At 36.9% G+C, this 23,603-nt stretch overlaps 1 protein-coding gene across 5 annotated transcripts in view; it reads left to right on the plus strand.

Moving 5' to 3' along the window:
• Positions 1 to 23,603, plus strand: part of LOC120539006 (myb-like protein X) — a 65,974-nt gene that overhangs the window by 24,511 nt on the left and 17,860 nt on the right. For 2 of the 5 annotated variants that reach the window (XM_039768678.1, XM_039768680.1), the window contains exons 4-8: positions 1,066 to 1,122; positions 11,567 to 11,629; positions 12,003 to 12,071; positions 22,283 to 22,345; positions 22,774 to 22,836. In XM_039768678.1, the coding sequence (XP_039624612.1) occupies positions 1,066 to 1,122; positions 11,567 to 11,629; positions 12,003 to 12,071; positions 22,283 to 22,345; positions 22,774 to 22,836 (315 nt within the window). The remainder of the gene's footprint in view (positions 1 to 1,065; positions 1,123 to 11,566; positions 11,630 to 12,002; positions 12,072 to 22,282; positions 22,346 to 22,773; positions 22,837 to 23,603) is intronic. The other 3 variants (XM_039768679.1, XM_039768681.1, XM_039768682.1) reach the window with 3 other exon arrangements.

Raw genomic sequence — 23,603 nt, forward strand, 5'->3', positions numbered from 1 at the left:
TTTTGATACAATACATACACAGCAAACATAACTTACAGTGAAGAATAATTCTAATCATATTAGATATCTCTTGCCCTACATATACATTCAGTGCCTTTCTTTTGTATCCTCATGTGTTGGAATCTCTCTGGCCCAAAACTCCTTCTCTCGATTGCATTACTATAAAGCTTGCTCCTCAGGCTCTGTCATATGCTTGCCACCTGTCTGCTTTCATACTTTCCATTTTTGAACTTATAAGTTTGATGGCGACTCTCAGCCTGCCTCTTATGGCTTTAGTCCTTCTCATTTGTCTCACACTTGCACTTCATCTTTGGATGACTTCAGCAATGCCAGACTAACCAATCACACCAGAGCTAAACTGACCAATCAGATTACTCATTGGAATTTGACACACACTGAGACCTTAAGAGTTTTATTATATAGTGGATTATCAAATAGGATTTTCAGCTTGGTACTGATTCCTATTATCCATCATTTAATTATTTATTCATTAATTATCCTTTGTTTCCATTTATTCACCTAATCCAGTTATTTTTTAGTTTACTAGATTTATCTTTAGCATTTAATATACTGTAATATAATGTACTATATTTGATATACTCTGATTGTTTATGCTGTACTCTGACATGTGTTATTTTTAAATGTGTTATTTTTTGATTTCCCATATTCCCATATTGTACTGATACTTTACCACTAGATATATGTATATGTTGGGCAGTTGTTTCATATTCCTAGCAAAATACATTTTATATTGTATTTGAAAAAGGAACCATTATATGGATTTGTGGACTTTTATTAATCATTTTTATGTAATTTAATAATACTTCTTCTAGGGTATACGTGCTAAAGTTTTCCTTTTATTGATACCAAAATAGTATAATTAAATAATATAAAAGAAAGTTACTGAGTGTACTTTGCACCTACTACTGGCATAATACTGACCGTGCTAGTCTAAATCTCATGCTCTAAGCTTTTTGAATTTACCCTTAATTAGGTTGATATATTCCATAAAAGTTATTAAAAGAAATTATGCAATTATTTATTAATTATTGCCACTACTTTTAGGTGAAGCAGATGAAACAGACTATGCCATAATAGCTGCACTAAAACCTGAAGAAGATGGTAAGTCAGCAGAAAAGTCTATTAAAATAATGTTTGTGATAAAACTTTTGCTTTTAGTTCTAACACGTCTATTTAATTTACTATTTTACATTTCATTACCTTTTCGAAATCCTTTCCTAACTATGCCCACTTCAGTATTCATCTTGAGTTCATATATGTCTTCATTTGAACAATAGGAAATAACAAAAAACATCATTTGTGTTGATTTGAATATTGAGACTATCAATATTTGTTTATTTAAAATATTTCAAAACCCAAGCATTTTGTAGTATTTAACTGGTCAAAGAGTGTTAGGTGGTCCTGTCTAAAACAGTAGCATAGCAGTGGTTAACAGCACTTTAAGGCCATGGTTTACAGTAATGCTGTTCATCATAAAAGAGTATGAAATGCAACATACTAAAGCTATGGTTTTATGGTCCTTGAAACCGCACCCAGGCCAGACAAACCCCTATGTTGACACCAGTAATAAATGAGCAAACTATTCAAAAGTTTGCTGATACATTAGATAGCTACTGAGAAGTCAAGGTACCCTTAAGCTTCACATCACCTTTATACTGAAAACTGCTGCAAAGTAAACATACATTTTGTGTTGCCTGGACAAAGCAGGTAGAGAGTGTCGTAAAGTTCAGTCAATAATAGAATTAGAATGGGTGGTAAGAACCACACACAGACCACATAATGAGCATTGGTGACTGCAGAACAAAGTGTGAGTGTGTTGTGTTTTCAGCCGGCCAGGTTGATAATTTTGAAAGATGTCAACCACCAGCCACATAAAACTTTCCAATGCTGCTAAGGTGGGGATGGGCTTTTTTGTGAACTGAGTTCTTTAAAGTGAAGAGTTGCCATCATTAGAGGAGCTTTATTTTATTTATATAAATACCTGGATGTGAGACAGATATGGAGAAGTAAAGTTTCACAAGACATTGATTAATACAAGTATTCTATCTATCTATCTACTGTACAGTATATGAACAGAAGTATGTAACCCATACTTTTAGCTTGCCTAAAAACAAAATAAAAATAACTAGTTAAACATGAATGTACTTCTGCAATGAAAATTCACATACAGTTTCAGAGGTGTTCTTGGTGACATAAGGTTTTTTGGAATTTTTAAATAAATATTAAATGGATCTTAATAAAAAGGGTGGCAGGTTTGTCTCAGGCATTTTGAGTTTATTTTGTGGCATAGGCTTTAACACTAGAATTACCAGAGCCTACGAAAAAACTTGTGGATCCGTCCCACCTTAAATCTCTACTTAAATCCATCCACACCTCTCCCAGCGCCTTTTGTCCTGTTAATGTGCAGATTAAGAGCAGCAAGCAGCTGGCTATTCCATCCCCAACCGTCGCAGAACATGCACAAACTTCTCTCAGCTCATGCCTTGATTGATTATCTGGGAGTGAAGTGGAGTTTTAGAGCGAAATAATAGATCATTATTTGGAACACACGCATTTCATGTGTGTTCCGTTTCTATAGTAATCTGTGTAAACACTGTTAAAATAGAAACTTTTTCATATTTTAGAAATAAATGTTACAAAATGTAGGCATAAACTATAGAATATATGAAGCCTGATTTCCAAAGATCATATAAACACTTTCACAAAAAGTTCAAGAATGATACATCTCCCATGAGTAGTGGTAAGATATGTTGTCACAGCCTTCCTGTCGTGCCTCAGAGACCTGAGCTTGATTCCCAGCTGAGAAGAAACGGACATAAAATTTATAAATCTGTAACATTTATTACTAAAATATGAAAAAGTTTCTGCTTTAACAATGTGTTTATACAGATTACTGTAGAAACGGAACACACATGAAATGCATGTGTTCCAAAAACAATCTATTATTTCCACACTAAAACTTCACTTCACTCCCAGATAATCAATCAAGGCATGAGCTGGGAGAAGTTCGTGCATGTTCTGCGACGGTGGGGGATGGAATAGCCGGCTGCTTACTGGTCTTAATCTGCCCATTAACAGGACAAAAGACACTGGTGGAGAGGTGAGGACGGATTTAAGAAGCGATTTAAGGTGGGACAGATCTATGAGTTTTTTTCGTAGGCTCTGGTAATTCTAGTGGTAATTAACTTTTAATGTTTGCATAAGAATCTGAAAAGTAACACCAGGAATAGCAACATTGGTTGAGCACTAATATGAGATATTTAGAATTTCTGTGGGAGGTTTTCACAAGGGAAGAATGTCACCTGCCAGATTTATTCAACCCAAATTATACTTTGTGCTTTGCCAATGACTTCATTTTCAAATGCACTTATTTTTATTGAAGACTAGGGGGCTCCGCCCCCTGCTCGTTTCGCTCACCCACTCCCGGGTTTGGTTTACAGGATACTCAATTTAAATAATTATTTATTTTCATGGGAATTGTTACATATGCATTTTTTTCATTTTTACTTTAAAACTTTAGTAAAAACAATATTTGGAATTAACTTTTCTTCAAGATCGCATTGAATTTTGATTCCATGTTTGGACTTACATTGCAAGAACGCAACGTATAATTGCCTGTGAGTGAATATTGTTTCTCTTTAATAAATAAAACAACTTTTTCAATTGTTTGTCCATGCTCTTTCTTCTTCACTTTGTTGTTGATGTGTCATCTAGAACGTATAAAATTATTGTCTTGATAAAATTTATAAGAGCTGAGAGTGCAGGAAGTGTGTCTGCCAAAAGTATTCACACAACTGAGAGCTGAGAGCACAGGAACTTTGTCTGACAAAAGCATTCACACGACTGAGGTTAGATGACCATGGTCTTGTTTGAAAATAGTTGTAAGTAGGGTGTGACTTGAAAGAATCTCATGTTAAAAGTCTCTGTCTCACAGGACTTCATACCACTTCAATGTTTTTGGAAGATTTCAATTCTTGCCGGCAACACGAATTAGACGATCTACAAGTCTTCAACTTAAAGTTTAAATCCGAACAATATATTCAATCTCTTTTCACTGTTCTGTTATTTCACCGAGTAATAATTTCAGTTTGTTTGCGCTAATGAAATCTTTACTATACTTTTTTTGAGACTTTAGAATTTTCGTATTTCCATTAACTCTAACCTGCTTTGTATGTGTACTGAGCCAACGTTTTTGGAATCTTTTAATTCTCGTGGATGCACCTTTTCATTGGGAAGAAACATCCATCCATCCATTGTCTAACCCACTGAATCCGAATACAGGGTCACGGGGGTCTGCTGGAGCCAATCCCAGCCAACACAGGGCACAAGGCAGGAACCAATCCTGAGCAGGGTGCCAACCCACCGCAGGACACACACAAACACACCAAGCACACACTAGGGCCAATTTAGAATCGCCAATCCACCTAACCTGCATGTCTTTGGACTGTGGGAGGAAACCGGAGTGCCCGGAGGAAACCCACGCAGACACGGGGAGAATATGCAAACTCCACGCAGGGAGGACCCGGGAAGCGAACCCAGGTCTCCTAACTGCGAGGCAGCAGCGCTACCACTGCGCCACCGTGCGGCCCATGGAAGAAACATTACTTTTTTTTTTTTTTCCTGATGGCAACACGAATTAAACGATCTACAAGTCTCTGGCTTAAATTTCAAGTCCGAACAATATATTCAATCTCTTTTCACTTTCCATTATTTCACCGAGTAATGATTTCTGTTTGTTTGTGCTAATGCAATCTTTCCTTTCCTTTTTTTGAGACTTTCAAATTTTTGTACTTTCATTATTTCTAACCTGCTCTGCATGTGTACCGCACAAACAGTTTTGAATTTTCTATGACGCTCTACTTTCTCATCTACTCTTTGTCCTTTATTTCTGGCCCTAGGTGTGGTTAAATCTCTTTCTGGTGGACATAGATGTGTCTCTCTCGTGGGATGTATAAGTGTCTCTCCGAGAAAATCACGTCTCGTCTCTGTGCAAGTTTTTTTTATAATAAAGACATTTGTACAATGAGAGGTGAAAGGGATATACTGAAACACTGACCAAGGCTGCATTAATGGAGCTGCAGTGCTTTTTACAACAGGATGTGAGTGGTTTCAAGAGCTCTCTCTCGATTTTCAAAACATAAAAATATACGTATTTTAGTGTTTTGAAAGAGTAAATGGTAAATAAGTAAGTTAAAATGAACTAAATGTATCAATGAAAAACATTAACTAAGTATTTATTTTTTCTAACAGTAGAACATTTGAGGTTTTTTTTCTTAGAATAAGTTATTCAGCCTCACAAAACTGGCCAGTCCTACCCACTTAATTTCTCCAACATCAAGTTGAGTTTCAAAGGTCCATGAAGTCCTTCTCCCTACCACACTACTTGGTAATTTACTCCATGTGGCTATGGTTCTCTATGTGATTACTTTGTTTTCTCTGTTCCCTGCTCAACTTTTTCTCATTAAGTAATAACAATAAGACACTCTCTCTTTAAATAATACAAATGCAGAAGAAACAATAAGCATTGTTATTGTGCTTACATTGTTTTCCCTTTGTCTATCATCTATGACATAAGTAGACCAATAGGCAGGTACTTTATTGAACCAAAAGTGCATTGCAGTTCTACAGCTGCTTACACTCAAAAGTTTCACAAAAATGTTTGAGTTAACACAGTAAAATACATAAATATTATGACCATAGTGTATTTAAAATTAACATTTTAAAATCCAGTAAATCATGGTTGGCTAGGCAGTACATTATAAAATCTGAAGGCAGTTGGTAAAAAAAGACCTCTTCCCCTGATCTTTTTCAACACAATTTTGGTAATAACTCAATGTTAACAGATCTACCCTTTATCTCACCTTAGCAGGGAAAATCAATATTGTCAAAATGACCATCATTCTTAACTTTCTATTTCTATCTCAGTGCATCCCTATATACATTAACAAATCATTCTTTAAGAAACTAGACTAAATTACAATCTCATTCATTTGTAATTTACGATGCCCATGCATTCAAAAGGTGACTCTACAAAGATCTACTCCAAAATGAAGCACTTGACTGACCTGCTAACATTTTCATGTAAATGTGCGATCAGCCAAGCAACCCCAATCAACCTCAAAAGGGCACCTACATGCTCACACAAGCATTTACTCGGAGCCTATTTCACCAGATACCCACACAGGGCAATTGAAGAGCCTGGAGGATTGAAACGACCGTGGGTGGAAGAAAAAAGTATGGTTAGAGATGGGGATAAATGTCGCACAGCACTGTTTGGTGGATTGTGGGGGAAGATGGTAAAATGGTTTTGGAGCATCTTGGTAGCTGAAACAGCTTTTTTTTCTCATGTGCTTGTGATGCAGCAATGGCCATGTTGGCAATGATCATACAGTATACATGCAAGAAAGTTCTGTGCATGGCTGCTACAGCTAAGTGATATCACAATGGCCTTGCAAAGCATCATTGAGCTCTTGGAAAAAAAAATGTTTGCCTATGCTGGCTGTACGGCAAATTTCCAGGAAAATATTTGGCAAACTTGGTCACTGGCACACACAGTATATTCTTTGCGAAAAACGTTTTGGCGAAATTTGCCGATCAACACTAGTGATTAGTTTGAATTCACATGAAAGCTGATTTCATGACTAAACCCTGGATACTTGTATATTGCAATAGTTCATGTTTGTTAAAACAGTTTAAACAGAGGACTCTGTAGGTAGGGAGAAGCTAGTAGAGTAGTTGTATTCAATGCAGACAGTATGTTTACCAGATGCTTTAAAAAATACATCCGATACAACAAAGTTTTAATGAATAATGAATACTGAACTGTTCCTAGCAATTTCATATGAAATTCCATATGCAACAATAAAAACAAAACAAACTCTTTTTAATAATTAACTTGTTTTGCCATAAATATAATTGCAAACTAAAGATACAGAAATAGTTACTGCTGTATACTGTACAAGAATAGCTGTAACTATAATTTTGGGTAATTTATATAATATTCATTGACTAACTTTAACATGAGATTTTTGAAATTGGGAGGCATGCACTAGCTAACAGATTACATAGGCAGGAATAGGTTTAAACATAGATGAGCTTAGAAATAATAACAAAACTTGAAAATAGATTACTGGATTAGAATTTATTAAAAATGAATTTATGTTAGAAATCATCAAAATTTAGTAATTGACAATTGAGTAAGAACCCCAAAATGACACACAATTGTTCATAAGATATTAAGAGAGCTGAAATAATCCATGTATTAATGTTTTACCTAAAAGTGGTATACAGAAGTTGCTGCATTTGAATAAGAAAGGGCAAATGATGAAGACTTTTTGTGGTGTAGAATGGGGTTCACTGTCAGGATCATCAGTATTAAGTAAAACGCAGCCATATATGAAGGCATACAGTTGCATACTGTAGATGCCAAAAGGTATCTTGTGACATATCCATCATAAAATTGTGAAATGTCTTCCTCATTAAGCCAATCATACACAGAGGTTGTGAAACAGACTGTATTTGGCTGGGTGAATGCAGACAATTTCATTTTTAACTGGTTCCTTTAAAACAAATGGAAAGGAAAATAAAAACTGAAGTCAACAGAAAATAAACTTCTCGGGAGTCTACAGACAGTTATAACAGACAGAGTAATAGTTAAGGTCAGATAAGGCCACTGTATTTATGCATTGATAAGTTCTGTTGAGTAAGCAGAGCCCACACCAGTTTTGCATTTTATGTAAAAACATTGAGCTTGAAATCGGAACTAAACCTAACTGTAAGACAGAGGAAACAATTGAGAACAGAAGTTAATGCAGTCCTACTTCCCAGTAGTATTAATGATCCTTGCAGTAGCATTTTGAATTAAATGGAAGCTAGAAACTGAACAATTTGAGCAGTGTATAAGTAACACACTGCAGTAGTCTGTTTCTACTAGGAGTGAATGAATTAGTTATCTTCTCTTTAGCTTGCATACTAAGATCTAAAGTCTTCATTTTCACATGTTTAAGTTGAAACAAATAGTCTTCAGAGAGCGTTGTGTGGTGAAACTGGCTATTTATAATTATGCATTCTAATGGTAGTATGTAAAATAAAAAGCAAGTACTAAGCCTTGAGAGGCGCAAATTCTAAGGTTATAACCTAATGCTTGAGCAGTATCATCATTACTGCTACTGGCCTCAGGATTTATTCCTTCTAGATGTTATTTCTACTCGGTGACTATCACAACAGAGTCTAGTTCTGTTAATGAAGTCCTAACACTGTTCTCAGAAACGATGTGTTCTCAGTTCTGATTATCTTCAAAACATCTGCTAGCCATTGCAGTACTTGATCATGCTGCCACTATACCAACCTTGTGACAATGCAGTTTGGCAGCTCGATAGGATGGGAGACTTACTGTACATCTAAAACATTATAGAGGGGAGTACATCATAAGTTGCCCTAATCAATAAGCTGAAACTAGCAATTTTACAGGTCTACAGATCACACCATACCAAGTTGTCCAGCAACCCTGCTCTTCCTACCAAATTTCTTTGATTTTATCCATCCATCCATTATCCAACCCGCTATATCCCAACTACAGGGTCACAGGGGTCTGCTGGAACCAATCCCAGCCAACACAGGGCACAAGGCAGGAAACAAACCCCGGGCAGGGTGCCAGCCCACCGCAGTCTTTGATTTTACACTAGTACAAAATAGCTTTAGATTATGCTCTTTATGCTAGTTGGCACATAGAGGAAACTGAGGGCAGAGTTAATCAGCTAATGTGGAACTGAGCCATAGGTATTTTCCAGGTCTGACTAGACTATATCAAGATCAAACACCTTTCCCTTGACTGTCTGGACTTGTATGAATGCCATAGATAAGAGTTGCATACACCAAGCTGCCTTTCTGGCAGCTGAGAGCAATGTAGCCATTCACCAGAAGACAGTTGCTTACTCTTTTTTCATCTATAACTGAAAAGAAGATCTTCTCATCCACATTCAGCAGGGAAATACTTCTGAATTGATTTATAGTACAGGACTCCTTGGGATAAAGATAGCCACTGTTTGTCACCACATCCAAGGAAGGCATTGGTTCTTCCAGACATCTCCCATCAAGGGTACGTAACAATTTCCCAACCCTGGGATCGGTTTTGTGCAACCTAGTATAGTATGCCATTTATGCCTGCTGAAGTACATATCAGGCCATCTTTAGAATCTGCTTGATCTCAATTTGGGAGGTACAATGTTAAACTGTAAAAATGGCTGGACAGGTTAGGGTAGTGGCTTAGTTGCAGCCTTACAATTGTTCACAGAACTGTGTTTTTCCCTTCAATTTTTGTGCATCTTCCTCTTTTCTCAGTCCCAAGTCTGGCACCACGATAGGTAGTAGTCCTGAACACTTGTGGAGTGAGAAACTCCTTACTAGATACTGTACATATTCACGCCTTCTTGGACGGCATATTCTCCATTTAGCTCACTTCCTAAACACATTTGTTGTTAAATTTAACTAATTTAATTTCTCGTTTTATTTTTCCTCTTTGCCATTCTGATGTTAGGATAGAATGTATTCTTATCCTTCAGTCATTGCTAACCTTCTGGTGAACTAACCTTCTGGTGAAATGCAACCTTAATGATCACAGAGTTGCCAAGTCTATATTACGTCTTCTATATTACATCTCCCACAGCTTCCAGACAATGCTCTGTAATGACACTTCAATACATTGTTGCTCCAAAATTAAGAATTAGCTTCTAAACTTGTTTATCACTGGGTTCGCTTTCCGGGTCCTCCCTGTGTGGAGTTCGCATGTTCTCCCCGTGTCTGTGTGGATTTCCTCCCAAGGTCCAAAGACATGCAGGTCAGGTGCATTGGTGATCCTAAATTGTACCTTATGTGTGCTTCGTGTGTGTGTCCTGCGCTGGGTTGGCGCCCTGCCCAGGGTTTGATTCCTGCCTTGCGCTCTGTGTTGGCTGGGATTGGCTCCAGCAGACCCCCCTGACCCTGTGTTAGGATATAGCTGGTTGGATGATGACTGATTGACTTGTTTCTTAGCTGGAGATATTTTCTTGATATTAACACTGAGTCAGTCGATAATCCTTCATATGTGTGACTTAAAATGGCATAAAATAACAGTGTATTTCCTTCATCTTAAACCCATTAAGTACTTTGCTGTGGGACTGGATTAAGATTCAGACTGCCGTTCCTGTCAGGAAAATGCACATTTTTATTACATGTATTCTGTGTAATGTCCATAGGTTTCCACCTCTTGGTTCTCTGTTTCTGAATTTATCTCAGTTGCCCTTTCTATCAACATCATATCTCCCTTTGATTGGACCTCTCCTCTCCTTCTCTCTGTCTGTCTACTGTACATACCAGCAGACATCATTTTCTCTGGGAATGATTGATGTTAAGTCAATTGTCACCTCTTGCTGGAAATGAGCTGATTCTTCTTCTTTTCACCTCCAGAAAGCATCTCTAAACAATCTTACTTTTCACAAACTATCAGTAATGAGAATTAATATGTCTTCCCACCCTAAATTGTTAAATGGCAGTTTATTTTGCAATTAATCTAGAGACGGTTGTCTTCTAATCCTCACCGCTATTCTCCTCCTTACTCTTCTCATCACCAGAGCTTGCTGTTTGGGTCACACTCCTGTCCTTGGTGTGGGTGAAACTGTTGGGTAGGCGATTGTCTGTTGGGCATTCAGTGTTTCTTTTTACCTTTCCTTTCCTGAGAGTTTGAACTTTATCATTGAATATTTGTGTCTGTAAATCCTCCATCTTTTCTTGCTATAATTCAATAAAATTTGGTCAGAATTTGTTTTTTAATGGGATTAATGTAAGAGCTGCTAAAGGTGTTATAAAAATGCTTTACCAGTGTAAAATGATGTGTGCAGCACAATCTGTAACTGTCATTCTCATTTGTTTGAACTTGATAGTTGCTGATTTTTCAATTGCTTAAAACAAAATCCCAAATGCATTCTGTAGACTGAATTTAATGCACAGTATTAATATAGACTAAACCTGTATTGAAGTACATACTAAATAATATTCTTAAATTTAGTAACTACCCACTGACATAAAGGCTTCAGTAGTTTCTTGCAGAAGCTGGCCTTAGTATCAAAACTTATAAAAATGCCGTTACCTGTGCTCTTACCATTAATGTTATTAATTGTGCACCTGCTTTTTTCCTTTCTTTGCTCTTAAAAGTTAAATATTCAAAGAGAAATGTAGGCATTTTTGATATTTAAGCATGTTCAGTGTTCTTTGATGAATGTATATCAAAGGGAAATCAAAGCAATATAAACGCATAATTTTTGTTTTGTGTCATTATACCCTTAATGGGTGTGTGGGTGTGCATGTTTGAAGCTGGTGGCTACACTGCCTACAACATCACTAATGTAAAACAGATGCACTGTATAATGACCTGAAGTGCTGTGCATGTTGCGATAAGATAAAACCAGCCTGAATGAGACTTATCAGCAAGATTCTAAAAACTGCAAGCTCCACCAAGGTAGCATATTGAAAATGGTCTATCATTTGCAATACTCTCATACTTTCTCCACAGCTGACAAGAATGTTAAAGAACCAGACTATGCAGACGTAAATGAATTGAAGCCATTAGAGGAAAGTAAGTTGTTTTCTTAAATCTCACATCATAATTTATTTTTTTATCTGTAGTTGTTTGACTGTAACGTAAGGAAGAATATGTTATGCTTTTGTTTTAGAGAATATATAAATGCAATTTATTCCAGCTATATTCAAAATCATTATTAGAGCTTCAATAATAATGTTAAACCTTAGGTAAGCTGTTTGAACTCTGTATCTTAGCCAATAAAATGCTCCAGTTCAACATTAGAATATATAAATTAAAACTACAATCTTATTGATCTCTACTGAGCAAAGGCAGAATTTGTGAAACTGTTGTATAACAGTACACCCAGCAGTAAAAAGAATAGCCACATTGCAAAGATGTTGATTAATAAATTATCCTGAATGTTTAGATAACACTGACTGCAAAGAACCTGATTATGCAGTGGTGGAGAATCCTGCATTGCCTCTGGAGGAAGATGGTAGGTCTTCTATTTTATGATTACAAAAGCATCATATTTTAAGTGGAAGCACTATGTCTAGATTGCCTCAACAATCTAAGAAGCTTTTTTACATATACAGTGGTTGTCAAAATCCTATGCATTCTTACTGAAACTTTAGCATTTGTATATGTAAAGGCTGAAATCAAAACTAATTCTGTCAGACCATTTTCTCCTTCTTGTCATGTCATGATATGAATGTGACAATAATTAAAAGATCATTTTTGAATAAAATAATCACACACACACAAAACTTTCAATACCTTGACAGTTTAACTGTGCTCATCCTGTAACTAATACTTTAGGGAAGTGTCCTGATTCTTTGATCAAATCAGTAAGCCTATTCATATTGATCTCTATGAACTTAGCACACCTCGATTTTGCAATTTTATTTCAGTCTTCTTTATAAAAGTGTTAAAGTTCTGTGAATTTTTGAGCATATTTTTTGTGCACAATTCTGTTTAGCTGAGTTCAGACTCTAAAGGGCATTGAGGTCCAGGCTCTAAGTGACTCGTTCCAGAACATGATTTTCATTTTAATTTTAAAGTTAAAATTAATTGTTGTGTGAAAGGCATAATTTGTCTTTAACTTTAGTATTCTGGCACAGGGCAGGAGTTTTTTTTTATTTTCAAAAATATCTTTATATTTGGAACTCGCCATTTTTGACTTCCAACCTAGCTGGCACCCCTGTCTCCAGTGACAGAATTGAACTCTCACTATTATGCTGAACAATAAAAATAATAATAATAATAATAATACATTTTATTTATACAAGGCACCTTTCAAAGCACTCAAGGACACTGAACAAACAATAAATAAAAAACACATTATAAACAAACTTAAAACATCAGAAAATACAGACAATTTAATAAAACCAAACAAAGCCACTGTAATTATAGAGAAAAAGCCATTTTAAATGGATGGGTTTTAAGTTTGTAAAATTATTTAATATTTCTAAGCTCAGTAGGTTGTGAGTTCCAGAGCTTGGGAGTAGAATGGCTGAATGCTCTGCACCCAATGGTGGTTAGACAGGTGAGAGGGATGCTCAGATGGATGGAGGAAGAGGATCTTAGATTATGGGAGGGAATGGCAACATGAAGAAGGTTGGATAGATATGGAGAGGCGAGGTTATGAATGGCCTTAAATGTTAACAGAAGAATTTTGAAATCAAGCCAATGAAGCTGCTGCGAGACCAGAGTAATATGATGAATAGACGGGGTTCGAATAAAAATACGAGCAGCAGAATTCTGGACCAGCTGAAGCTTATGGAGAGATTTATTAGAGAGACCAAAGAGGAGTGAATTGCAATAGCCCACATGAGAAGTAACAAGACTGTGAACAAGGATGGCAGTGGTATGGGGAGTAAGGAAGGGGCGGATGTGATTAATATTATGGAGGCTGAAGTAAGCAGACCAGGTGATGTTATTAATGTGATATTGGAAAGATAGAGTACTATTCTAGGATGACACCCAGACTCTTGATCTGAGGTGAAGGGGAAACAAAAGAGTTATCAATAACAAGTCAAAGATTATCGGCTTTGGATAATGATGATTTTATACCAATGAGGAGAACCTCAGTTTTGTCACTGTTTAATTTAAGAAAATTTGAAGAAAACCAGGATTTAGTTTAAGCAATGCAGTCAATAAGCGAAGAGGGTGAAAAAGTAGAGGTGGGTTTACTAGCAAGGTAGAGCTGGGTGTCATCAGCAAAACAGTGAAAATTAATGTTATATTTACGAAAGATATTGCAGAGGAGAAGAAGGTAAATAATAAAAAAGCAGAGCCCTGGGGCACACCTGAAGTAACAGCGGTAGGTTGGGATGTGAAAGTTTTAAGCTGCGGCCTGAGAGGTAGGATCTGAACCAATCTAGCGGCGTGTGGGTAATTCCAAGGTAATCTATTAAGGAGAGTTGTATGACAAATAGTATCAAAGGCTGCACTCAGATCAAGGAGAATGACAATAATAATTAAACCAGAATCAGCAGCCATAAAGAGGTCATTAGTAATTTTAAGAAGTGCTGTTTCTGTACTATGGAGTGGGCAAAAACCAGACTGGAACTTTTTATATTGATTATTATGAGATAAGTGGATAAGTTGGATAGCTACTATTTGTTCAAGAATTTTGGAGATGAAGGGCAAATTAGAAATAGGGCGAAAATTATAGTAGGATCAGCACAAGGTTTTTACAGTATTGGGGTTATTGCAGCAGTTTTAAAAGAAGAAGGAACAGTGCCAGTAGTGAGAGAAGAGTGAATTATAGCAGAAATAAAAGGGACCAGAGAGGGGATGCAGGCTTTAACCAGAACTGTGGGAAGAGTGTCCAGCTGACAAGTAGATGGCTTAGATTTACAGATGAGATCTGAGATTTCTGAGAAAGTGGGAAGCTGGAAAGAGGAAAATGAGTGGATAGGTGAGTGTAGTTCAGAGAAAATACAGGGAGAATCTGGACCGAGGTATTGATGTATCCTCTGGATTTTCTCATTAAAAAAGAACATAAGAGAATTACAAAAAGTAGAGTAAAGGTGAGATGGTAAAGAGCGTGGAGGTTATGTAACATTATTAAGTAATGAAAACAAAGACTTGGTCTTGCCTTTAATACAAGAAATTAACTGAGTGTAATAATTGGATTTGGTTTGAGCTATGCAGTCCTTATAATAAAGTATATGATTTGTATGCATCTCTTTGTGAACAAAGAGTCCAGTTTTTTTTTTATATAACCGTTCAAGTTGCCTGCCTTTGGCTTTCAGAAGCTGAAGTTCAGGTGTAAACCAGGGGGCAGAAAAAGAAAAGGGAACAGATCTGTTTTTTAACGTAGAGAATTAAGAATATCATTGAGTCCATTTTTATAATATGAGACCAATTCTTCAAGAGTGGATAAATCATAAAAGTCCATGTGGGAAGAAAGAAGATCCAAGTTAATATTCTTAATATTACAAATAGATATGAGAGCTTAGTAATAGAAAAAGTACGTTTAGCATTAGGTGAAATGAGAAAATGATCAGTTATAGTGAGTTCATCTGCTGTAAGATCGAGAGGGAGAACACCAGAGCAGCAGATCAAGTCCAAGATATGTCCTTTACAATGAGTGGGAACACCAGTAAACTGCTGGTATCCAAAACTCTCAAGGTAAGATAAAAAGTCTCTAGCAAGAGGGATATTGATATTATATATATATATATGTATATTAAAATCCACCAACAGAATTATGTTTGAAGTAATTGTAGATAAATGGGTAAGAAAGGTAGCATGGTCATTCAAAAAATCATTGTTTGATTTAGGGGAGGGTGGAGACAGTTGCAATGATGGTAGGAATAGGCCCAGACAATTAACACACAGTGGATTCAAAAGAGCTAACAGCAGGAGCAGACAACAGCAGGACTTTCCACTTCTCGCGATAAATTACTACATACAATACCTCCTCCCAGGCCAGAGGCACTGGGTTGACAAATGTAAACAAACCCCAGGGGAGTGGATTCATTAAGTTGAGAAAAGTTTTGAGGTTGTTGTCATGTCTTGGTTAAACAGAGAAAGTCAAACATACGGCCAATAGAAAGATCCTTGATGAGATGCCCCTTGCTTGTGAGTAAGCGGATGTTCAGTAGACCGAAATTGACAATGGTGCTGTCACATTTGGCAGCGGTGGTAGCCGACCGAGCTAGGCTGGCCAAAACACTGTGGTCAGCATTCCTATCTGTGTTACGTGGAGGGTGCCGAGAGTTAGACCAGAAGGAGTTAATTCCTTTCGAGGTGTCCATTCAGAATCTCCGGTGGGACCCACGATGGATGTATATCCTATGAGGAGAAATATGACATCCAGGTCAAAATGCAGCACAGATTAGTGGAGACACAGTCAAAGATGCTCAGCAACTGAATACTGGAACAGGCCCATCGCAGGTTGGATAGCGAGCAACCAAACAAGACCAAACAAACATAAACCAGGTGAATATCCTACCAGTCCACATTGTAGGCGAGGCCACAAGCAGCTCAGGTGTCCAGAGAACAAACCAGGTAAGTTTCGAAATGGGGTTAGGCTGAAACTAATGTATACACAGCCACGCAGAGACATCAGCAATATCGCCCAGCAAAATCACCAGTCATAGCTAAAATCACCAGCGTCTCTCAAACTGGAAGTCTAAAATAAATGTTTATTAACAGTAGATATTATGTGTTATAAACACCTAACATAGGAAAAGGAGATCAATCGGAATTTATGCAAAGGACCAATAGTTCAGAAAATGGAAGACAAAAAATGATCTAGAAAAGACACAATCTAAACCAAAACAAGACATCAGTTACTAGGAATCTGTCCAAACCAAAACTCCAAAGCCAAATTGCAACTGCCCCAGTTTTTAGAAAAAGTGTCTGATGCTTGGATACTGAATGCTCTGTATAACCGTTTTAAATAAGGTCACCATCACGATCTTAACGTTACACAATAATGTTGTAATATGACAGTCAGTGTTTTGATATGCTTACTGTAATTATGTAATTCTTGTTAATATTGCTCTGTTTATTTATTATTTAGTACCTATGTATTGTGCTATGTTCTGTTGTGTGTCTTTGTGGATGCAACCACAAGAGAAAAAGGCCTCCCTAAAGTCACTGCTGTAGAACTGGCCTCAGACCTTATATTTTTAATTCTGAGAGAGGATCTTTCTTGGTTTCTTGATATTTTGAATGTGCTTTATTTCTTGTGACTATAGATTTATTTGAATTCTTGAATGTTTGCTTTTATTCTTAGATTTTGCTCTTGTTCTACAGATTTGCCCTGGATTGCTTCTTAAGCAAATCATTGCTGCCTATTTTGTAATTTTTTTGTTCTTAAATTTAAATAAGTAAATTTGTCTTTAATAAGCATTCATTGTTAAACTGATTATCAAGCCAAATGCGTGTTACAGTGTTCCTTTCCTTTCAGAGGCATTTTTTAATATATTTTGGGACATTTAAAGCTATTTGGACTTTAAAAGTCTGTTCCCCTTTTTGGGGACTGGGCAGGCCAGAAGCCTGCTTGTGAAATTGGGAGGCCTGGCTGCCTTGGTGACAATTTTCTGGGCAGACTAGGAAGAGGCCTTTCCCATTTATGGGTGTTTTTGAAGGCCATACATCATTTTTTCCATTTTGTGTGCTGCTCCATAAGAACTTGCAGGGTATTGACACGCAGTCATTTAACCAGCAAAGAATTGTTTCATGACAATGTGGCTGCAGCCATCTGAAAAAAAATAATCATAAAATAGACAAAATACCTGAACACAGATTAACTAAGCCAGGTTTTTTATGAGATGAACTGTATTGTCTCTGTTTACAAAGTATCTTTTGGAACAAAGAACAAAATGCCCTACACTGGTCTTATGAGAACAAAAGAATTGGATTGTGTTTTTTCACAAAACTGATATAACCTTTGTAAAATAAATGGCCTTGACACACGACAAAGGTTTGGGGCAGCCACCCGTGTATCTGACTGTGACTGCATAAAGGCAAAGTTTCAGTACAATAGTATACAGAATCGAGTCCAAAACAGAACTGATTTAATGAATGGAGGAGGTCGGGTTTTATAGGGAGGTCAGAGGAAGTGACATTGTCCTCGGGACCGGGACAGGAAGTGACATCCTCAGAGCCGAAATGGAAGTGATGTCTTCAGACTCAGGCAGAATTTCCTGTGTCTGGTCTGTGGGGATAAAATAAGAAGGTTTAGTACACACCACCATCCCGCAGCCTGGCATGGAATTCCCTTCTTTTCGTCCCTGTAGCTGGCTCCCATGCGCACGTGTGACACCTTATATACTGTTTTTGAGTAATAGCCTCAATTTTGCCACAATACTCCACTGCTTAAAATTGAGAAGAATATAGGTGGCCAGTTACAGCATTAAATCTCTGCCTCTTCTTCAGAGTTGCTGTTGGTCTATTAGTAGCCTCCCTGAATAGCTTTCTCCTAGAACACCCATAAATTTTGGGGAGACGTTGGGATATCCTGAACATTGCAGTGCCATAGTGAGAATTATTCTTTCACTTCTTAAAGATGGGCTGATCTGTGGTGTATTTAATAGCTTTGAAATTATTTGATATCTTTCTCTAGATAAGTACTCTTTATCAATAAGTTCCTATAGATTGCTGGCTCCTTGAGGACCTTGGTTATATCTATTCTATGCAACCGCAGAACCCTCAGGGAAATCCTAGAGGAGAAAACCAATTTATTTAAGGCTATTGAGAGGCACCTTTAGTTGATACCAGGTGAAAAACATTATTTCAAATTAGATTTGTTATTTCTCACCACAGTTACAATCCACTTATAAAGGGTGAGTGACCAAGACATTGAAAACCTAGTATTATTGTTTCTCCTAAAAAGATCCATTCAGTTAAAAGAGCTTATCTAAGGTACAAAAAATAAAAGGGATTTGTAGACATTACATTCATATATAAAAAGTAGTTTATAACAGATATCAGGGTATTAATTGAATGTTAAAAGGATAAGTTTAAACAGAAGGGAAAAACTAAAACTCCCAGAAAAAGTAAAAAGGTGGAATTTTCTAGAATGACAATTGCTTTTTTATGATTTTTTTTTACAAGAAGATAATGTTATAAAAGCAGATGCGTACCTTTCTATTTATTGGTAAAATTAAAAAAATGAACACATGTTCAGTTAGAATAGTTTATGGGTTTTTAAAAATATATCCTTACCTCAGTAGATGGGATTACAAAACAGAGAATTTCCCAAAACAGTGAATAATTGAGTGGACAATTGAAACTTATCTTGGGACTCCCAAGACATCCCTGGTAGTCAAGCCCATGAATGCCCCTTGCTCTTATAAGAGGAATAAAGATGAACATGTTATGATTTCTCCATCCATCAATCAATTATCCAACCTGCTATATCCTAACTACAGGGTCACGGGGGTCTGCTGGAGCCAATCCCAGCCAACACAGGGCGCAAAGCAGGAAACAAACCCCAGGCAGGGTGCCAGCCCACTGCAGTGTTATAATTTGTGTTCATTTTAAATTATTTATTCATCTATTGGAGCATTGTTTGTGATATTATACACAGTGTCTAAATATTGTTTTTTGGGGTTATAGAACCCAATTTTGGTATCAGATTTTTGTTTAGAGATTGTAATATATTTTTTAATATCTTCTTCCAGCATCATTTTTGTTTTCCTGGGCATTGTCATTTTGATCATCAATTGATATAGCATTGCCAATGTAACAAACCCTTTAAAGCGCACAATCCTGACATTATACCACGATGGGATAAAAGGCTGACACCATGGACTTTCCAGTTATCCGAATTTGTGGATTATTTGAGAGAAACCTCTGCGTGCTGCTTTTCATGTTCTTCCTTATTGTTACAGTTCTTTTTCTCAGATTTCAAAACTGATTCATCTATCAGTTAGGTTTGAGAACAGATAGGACAGATTCTTGCTGTTGAGCATTTTCTGGTATTTTTTAGGTTTTTCCTCCTGGACACCTGCATTAATGTAGTTTGCTTTCCTTTTTCTCTGCATACTTTAAAGGACATTGGTATCTTCACTACAACACTGCATGGAACCTGGGAGCTTCTTGCAATTTTTTTATTTGGGTGTGTAAGACAGCTTTTACAAAGCACTGCACCCTTTTTATATATAATAAAGACTCTTTGGCAGAAAAAAGTAAGCAATTTTAGCTTTTGTTGCAATTTCAAAGACCACTTCCCCTAAAAATGTTGAAAGAGTGCACCGCTAAAACTGACATTTTGTTTCATTTTTATAGAAACTGCAATGTGTAATTAAAGAAATATGAATTTAATCATATGTGAAACCCTTCTCATGTAGTTATATTTTGCTGTGAATATGCCCTTTCAAATTAGCACATAAGACACAGTATTTCACTTTCTAACTAGATTATTCAGTATACAGTTTGTACTAAACCCGGGCAAATTATGAGTTAACTTAAATTCTAGTACATTAAAGAAATGAAAAGAATAGGTTGGACTCTATAATTTGCAAAAAAAAAGTTGGGTATACCAAAAAATGAAGCAGGACAAGATAGTGAAATTATCACAATCTCTAAAAAACTTAAGACATAGCATTTAAGACATTAATATATTTATTTACTTACTTATAAATTAATATATTTAGTTATTTATTTATTAAGCTTCGTAAACAGATACATTTCTCCTGGGGACATATAAAGATCTATCTATCTATCTAGCTGTAGAATAAAGATTATTTGTGCCAACGTAATATGTGAAATGTATTTTTTTAATTTTATTGAAATCACACAACATTCCATACAAATAGATTAATTTTACAAGAATAGGATTGAAAACAAATCAACCCCCACCCCTGAGAAAGAGAGCATGGGCAGCAGAGTAAAACTTTAAGCTAGTAAAAATAAGTAAATAGATAAATTAATAAATGGATAAAGATAAATGGGGTAAAAGAGAGGAAAGAACCTGCTTTCTCAATTTCAATGCTTATTCTAAAATGTTATTGATTAGATCATGTCAGGTTTTGAAATAGATTTGTACAGATCCTTTAAGTGCAAATTAGATTTTTTCCAGTTTTAAATAGTATATTACATCAGTTACCCACTGACTTAGAATAGGAGAGTAAGGATTCTTCCAGTTGAGCAAGATAAGTGTCCTGCATCACTTGCACATTTGCTCCCATTTTCGCTCTCAACTGGAGACGATGCAGCGGACTGTGGACCCGAGGAGTCTGGGCTTTCGCCTGTCTGTTCCAGGTCAGTCTCTGACAGGCCGTACCTTGAACTTGAACTTGGACTTGCCTTTCTAGGCTTGGATGTAGCTTTAGTTTTCGTTTCCATTTCTTTCTGAGCCCCTTGTTTATATATGCTTACATATACTGCAATAGAACCCTCGGGTTGGATAAATACAGGATACCTAAGGATAATAAGAAATAATAGAAAAAAATAACACCGCTGCTAATGGAGCTCCGCTTCAGACGTCCATCTTCCGCAACGGATGTGACCAAATGTATTTCACAAATCCATGCAATTCAGCTGAGAGAGAAAGAGAGACTGCCAGGGGGATTGACAAATGACAGCTGTAAGTCAGGGTAGGGAAAGCAGAAAACATGTGAAGGACACAAGCAGGTTGTTTTGGGAAGTGCTGATGTCAGCTTAACCAATATAGTTACAGAACCCAGTGTGAGTGAAGGTAGTAATAACCAGGCAGTTCTGACATGAATTATATGAATATGTAATTATGCGAGTGTTTATAATGACGAGGATCCAGCATGACGTCAGAGGCGTCACTATACCACTGACATTCCTAGCTGCTGGATGGGACACATGATTTGTCAACATTCTCCCACTTGGCTGAGATGTCCTAATGCTTTTCTCTGGTCTAAATATGCATGTTGTGGGGTACAGCCCAGACACAGACAGGCAGACATGTTCTTTCTCCACACACGTGTTTATTTACAGCTTATATTTACAAGTAAGTGCAGAAACCCAGTGCCGCAGCACCAATCACCCCTTACAGTCCTGGCCGCACAACAATGCCTTGCTCAGTCATTCTGACCGCCTCCACTCCTCTCCTCTGAGCTCCGTCCTCTTCCACCCGACTCTTGCTGTTGACTGGAGGGAGGCGACCCTTTTATGTACGCCCGGATGGACTCCAGGTGCTTCCTGAGGAGCTTCCGCCGACACACCCCTGTGTGGCGGAAGCACCAACTGTGTAGCCGGAAGTCCTCTGGGTGTTCCTGGTCCTCTTCCCCCCAGCACTTCCTGGTGTGGCGGAAGTGCTGGGCTCCAGGTTTCTTCAGGCACTGGGGCGCCACCTGGCAGTAGCCACGGGCCCCTACAGGGCTGGGCTTCCAAGCCCTCTACCCGTGGCCCCCAATACAACCAGGGTGGTCGCCCCCTCACGGTCTGGAGGAGGTATAAGCCTTCCTCTGGTCCTCCTGGGCGTCCCGGCTGGGCTCCACCCCCAGCTTCCTGTGACAATGTATACAGGGTTATGCATTATATATCTGGGAATGAATGTTACCTGTTAAAGCAAGTTAAATATTTCTCTCTCTTGTAATTATTTTCCACCTGGGTGAAAAAGATATAGTATTTGGGTTCCAGTAAATTCTACATCAAGAAACAAATTCCAGGGAGAAAGGTAGATAGTGTATCCAGCAGAGAGTGTTCTATCTATTTATCTATGAAATGATTTGTCATTTGTAAAAGATTGTTTTTTTTTTTTATCCTAAGGCAACCATAATGGCAAAGAATCAGACTATGCAGAAGTCAAGGACCTGAAAGCATCAGAAGAAGGTATTTTTCTTTTTCTTTTTTAAATTGTCAGTTTTCCTTGTTTCTAGCATGTATCTAAGCTTACTAAATGAAAATCAAATGACATTGATTTTGCATATCATTAATAGTAACTACACATTATTATGTTTAATTTGTGTCTTATCCAATACAATGCTTGTGTTTTCTCTGTAGCATCCTAGGTGGTTTGTTAAAATTTCAAGGACATCTTTAATCATTGACTAAAAATAAGTTACTATGCTTTGCTGAATGGCTTGTTTGCATCAAAATGTTTCTTATATTTTCAAAGGCTTTGTTTTTGGATAGTGTAACATATAGTCTTCTTGGTTTCCTCTGAACGCTGTAATTGCTTTATTGGATTATTGTGAATAATAATTTTACAAAGGACATGCATTAAGATTTCCATTTTAAATGTCTTCTTAAATCTCCAGATGATACTAACTGTAAAGAATCTGATTATGCGCTTGTGCAGAATCCATCACTAACAGAAAATGGTAATAATTCTTATTTTTGCATGCACATTCCACATATTGCAACTTTAAAAGCATTTTTGTAATACTGATTGTTGCCAATTTGTGTCAATAATGTATTTTTTTTTCATTTTATTGATTTTATTAAAGTCAAGTAACATTCCACACAAATAACTCAAGTTTTACAAAAATAGGTTTGAAACAAATCAACCCTCACCCCTGAGAAAAAGAGCTAGGTCAGCAGAGTAAAACTTTAAGCTAGTAAAAATAAGTAGATAGATAAATTAATAAATAGATAAAGATAAATGCAGTAAAAGAGAGGAGAGAACCTGCCTTCTCAATTTCAATGCATATTCTAAAATGTTATTGATTAGATCATGCCAGGTTTTGAAAAAGATTTGTACAGATCCTCTAAGTGCAAATTTGATTTTTTCCAGTTTCAAATAGTATATAACATCAGTTATCCACTGACTTAGAATAGGAGAGTTAGGATTCCAGTTGAGCAAGAAAAATCTACGTTGCATTAGTGTAGTAAAGGCAATTACAGTTTGTTTGTCCTTCTCCACTTTAAGCCCATCTGGAAGTACACCAAACACAGCTGTTAGTGGGTTAGGAGGTATTGTGACACCAAGGCAGTCTGATAGGCATTTAAAGATTTTGGTCCACAATTATGTTAATTTGGTGCAGGCCCAAAACATGTGACCCAGTGAGGTTGGAACTTGATTACAGCGTTCGCAGGTTGGATCTTGCCCTGGAAACATTTTGAACAATTTTAAACAAGACAGATGGAG

This window comes from Polypterus senegalus, chromosome 11 (assembly GCF_016835505.1).
Source record: "Polypterus senegalus isolate Bchr_013 chromosome 11, ASM1683550v1, whole genome shotgun sequence".
NCBI lineage: Eukaryota > Metazoa > Chordata > Cladistia > Polypteriformes > Polypteridae > Polypterus > Polypterus senegalus.